Source organism: Lottia gigantea (genome assembly GCF_000327385.1).
Source record: "Lottia gigantea unplaced genomic scaffold LOTGIsca_272, whole genome shotgun sequence".
Taxonomy (NCBI): domain Eukaryota; kingdom Metazoa; phylum Mollusca; class Gastropoda; family Lottiidae; genus Lottia; species Lottia gigantea.
In genome coordinates, this window is record NW_008708858.1 from 68,079 (window position 1) to 71,794 (window position 3,716).

Sequence of the window (3,716 nt, forward strand, 5' to 3'; positions counted from 1 at the left end):
AAATGAATTTAAGGAGTTTTTTTTTTTATTCTACTTGGACTAATGAAGATTGGCAAAGGCCTGTAAATATGTAAATTTTCTTTTAAAATTGTAATGTATGTTAGTTACATAAGATATGATATATTGTACATATATATAATTTTTTTTTTTTAACTGATTGTTTTGCAAAAATAGCTTTTTGATTTTTTTGGAGTTGAATTTCAACAAGGTAAAAAAAAATAAGTATTAGTCAGATAAATAAAGTGTAAGAAATATTGACTAATATTTCTTCAGGATCATGAAATCTGAATAAGCATTCCGCAATGTCAATTTTTTTATTAAAATATTAATCGATCAATATGACTATCCGAGTCTTTATGACTTATCAAAATGTGCCAGACTACTTCTGAATTTGAGACTAATTGCACCTTTGGAAGGGGAACAATGGTTATGGAACTATTTGAAACCCAATCACTTGCAGTCTATAATCTTGACAAGTCTTACACTGGTTTAATAGCCATAAGATGACACGGTTTAACAGGATTTGTACCTTCTTGTGCATCGCCCAACACTCGACGAATGTTAATGCACGAGAAACTTGTCAATCATTAAATGGATCCGATAATGTCTAAATCTTATGCAAATGTTTAATAAATCAAATATATGACATGATCGAAGAATACTTAAAATATATAAAAACCAGTTACGAGTGATTTGCTTAACTGAAAACAAAAGAACACCAAACCATATAGACCACGCATACGAAGCATATTTTACCATTATCTTTGAATAATGAATGATTCCAGAAGGTGAATCTATATAAAACAAAGTAATGGAATTTGATATGAGTTAATGATCAGATGACCAGAAAATAATGACATGAGAAAAGAAATGAACCAGGGCTTTCTAGATGCTGATGCAGATAATGTTGGTGCCGAGATAGTTATTGAGGAGGTAGAGAAGGACTTGTCTGATCAAAATGACGTAGAGGTAAATGAGCCTGCAACAAAACGTCCAAAGGTAGACCTGAACTTTTTGTGGCGCAAAACCGATGCCAATACTGAAGAACCTATATCTATGCCTGCTTCCGATTATCCATATGGTAAGATAAAACGCATCTATGATGTCAATCCCGATCCTATGGATGTTTTCCAAAATGTGTGGTATGGTAGAATTAAAGTCAAACTTCAACTTACAGGTAAGTCTCGTTTAACTTCTAACTTTTAAGCTGTAATTGATCTTTATCGTATTAACTTCTTTCGTTTTTTACTTAAACGAAACTCAGTTACCGATTTCAGTTTCATTCCTCGCATGTAGACCTGAATTATTTTGTTCTTTTGCAGATGACCTCAAGAATTAAAATAAAAGTGTTATATCCAGCTATACCGAGAAAATACAACTAAACCCATGCTGCGATAGAAGCTGGGGCAAAAGATTTTTTTCCCCGAATGAAAGGAGAAGTTCATGGAATCTGGGAAGAATTTAATTCTATATAATGTTCTTGTATCCGACACGGATGCATTGGCTTTAATGTGTTCATTAACACAATATTGATTTTGATGAAACTTACTATGATCCCGAACGATCTGAATATGACGATATTTAAACAAACAGTTTTCGAAAAATTGTCAAATACCTTGACTTAGTAAAAGACACCTCAAAACGGTTTTGGAGTTATTGCCCTTAACGTTCGACAACTTTTTTTTTTATGGAATTTGATTTGATCATAATAATAATGAAAAAATCTTTAAAAACAATGGCGAAAAATTTGGTCTAAGGCCTCTTTACAAATTTGCCCTGTAAAATAAGATAACACAACATAATAAATAACATAATGGTATGGACATAATTTGTGAGACCAATTTATTATCTATTTTAAGAAAATTGAATTCATGACACGAGAAAACACTTCCTTGTAACAGTATGTCAGTAAACAGCTAAATACATGGTTAGTTCTCAGATTCCATTTCTTCTGATTTAACCGAGGCCCCGTGTGCTACAGGCTGTGCACGTTAAAGATCCCTCGACAGTTGGAAAAGAGCAGGCTAATGCCGCTGTCCTGCCAAATATCCCTCATCGCAACCTGCGTGGCATGGCGTTGCACGTCTTCATTAGCCCACATGGAACCTACACCAATAATGATATATCAGGAACAATAGGAATGATATCAGATTCCCCGGAAGAATGTGAATTATCAACCCGGACCACTTTAGGTATAGCCTCATTGTCTTCAGTAGAGGAGGATTCCGAATCAGGATTCCAAGAATCAGATGAGGACACTACTACATCATCGAGATCAGGGAAAAGGGATTCCTCGGCATCGTGGTATCGTATTTCAGCCTTTCTCCTCAATTTGGGCTCTTGTGAAAGTCCTTTGACTACTTTAGTAAGTTGAGGTTTGGTCATAGTAAGTTGTTGAGGTTTGTTCATAGTAAGTTGTTGAGGTTGGTTCATAGTAACATGTTGATGTTGGTCCATAGTAACATGTTGCGGTTGGTGTATAGTAAGTTGTTGAGGTTGGGTCATAGTAAGTTGTTGAGGTTGGTTCATAGTAAGTTGTTGAGGTTGGTCCATAGTAAGTTGTTGAGGTTGGTTCATAGTAAGTTGTTGAGGTTTGTCCATAGTAAGTTGTTGAGGTTGGTCCATAGTAAGTTGTTGAGGTTGGTCCATAGTAAATTGTTGAGGTTTGTCCATAGTAAGTTGTTGAGGTTGGTCCATAGTAACATGTTGAGGTTGGGCCATAGTAAGTTGTTGAGGTTGGGCCATAGTAAGTTGTTGAGGTTGGTTCATAGTAAGTTGTTGAGGTTTGTTCATAGTAAGTTGTTGAGGTTGGTCCATAGTAACATGTTGAGGTTGATCCATAGTAACATGTTGAGGTTGGTCCATATTAAGTTGTTGAGGTTGGTCTATAGTAATATGCTGAGGTTGGTCCATAGTAAGTTGTTGAGGTTGGTCAATAGTAAGTTGTTGAGGTTGGCCTCTAGTAATATGCTGAGGTTGGTCCATAGTAAGTTGTTGGGGTTTTTTCATAGAAAGTTGTTGAGGTTGGTCCATAGTAACATGTTGAGGTTGGTCCAAAGGAAGTTGTTGAGGTTTGTTCATAGTAAGTTGTTGAGGTTGGTCTATAGTAACATGTTGAGGTTGGTCCATAGTAAGTTGTTGAGGTTGGTCCATAGTAAGTTGATGAGGTTGGTCTATAGTAACATGCTGAGGTTGGTCCATAGTTACGTGTTGAGGTTGGTCCATAGTAACATGCTGAGTATGGTTCATTGTAACATACTGAGGTTGATCCATAGTTACATGTTGAGGTTGGTCCATAGTAAGTTGTTGGGGTTGGTCCATAGTAACATGTTGAGGTTGCTCCATAGTAAGTTGTTGAGGTTGATCCAATCATAAGTATAATGAAATGAGAAACCGAAACTAAAAAAAAAACCCACAAAAACATTGAATAACTAGGCAATTATTGGACCACCTTACACAAACGTCAAATAAAGCAATGATATGGTTCTTACCAATATTACAATGGGGTCCTTGCCATCCATTAAGACACCCACTAGGACAAACTCCATCATCTGAGCATCCAACATTGTGTAAACAATAGCAGAAATTCGAACAATCTGATCCATATGTACCAACATTACATTCTGTAATAAAAGAACTAACTTGAATAAAAACCATAATGTTATCAAACATCGCCATCCTCAAGATTACAGCATAACTATCAAACAAACAAAAAA

The 3,716-nt window shown here is 35.6% G+C and overlaps 3 protein-coding genes across 3 annotated transcripts in view; 2 read left to right on the forward strand and 1 right to left on the reverse strand.

The window, feature by feature from the left end:
- LOTGIDRAFT_175364 (hypothetical protein) overlaps positions 1-292 on the forward strand; it is a gene marked incomplete at both ends in the record, with an annotated part of 3,599 nt that extends 3,307 nt beyond the window's left edge. The window contains one exon of the mRNA XM_009056381.1: positions 274-292. Within this exon, the coding sequence (XP_009054629.1) occupies positions 274-292 (19 nt within the window). The remainder of the gene's footprint in view (positions 1-273) is intronic.
- Positions 293-858: 566 nt separating this feature from the next.
- Positions 859-1,339, forward strand: LOTGIDRAFT_175365 (hypothetical protein; the record flags this gene model as incomplete). Its single annotated transcript, XM_009056382.1, has 2 exons — positions 859-1,177; positions 1,323-1,339. 2 exons carry the CDS (start codon positions 859-861, stop codon positions 1,337-1,339), a joined length of 336 nt encoding a protein of 111 aa, XP_009054630.1.
- Positions 1,340-2,370: 1,031 nt separating this feature from the next.
- LOTGIDRAFT_74540 (hypothetical protein) lies at positions 2,371-3,360 on the reverse strand (the record flags this gene model as incomplete). Its single annotated transcript, XM_009056383.1, has 1 exon — positions 2,371-3,360. A coding segment is annotated over one exon (990 nt), but the record flags the coding sequence as incomplete, so codon positions are not given.
- Between the last annotated feature and the right edge of the window lie 356 nt (positions 3,361-3,716).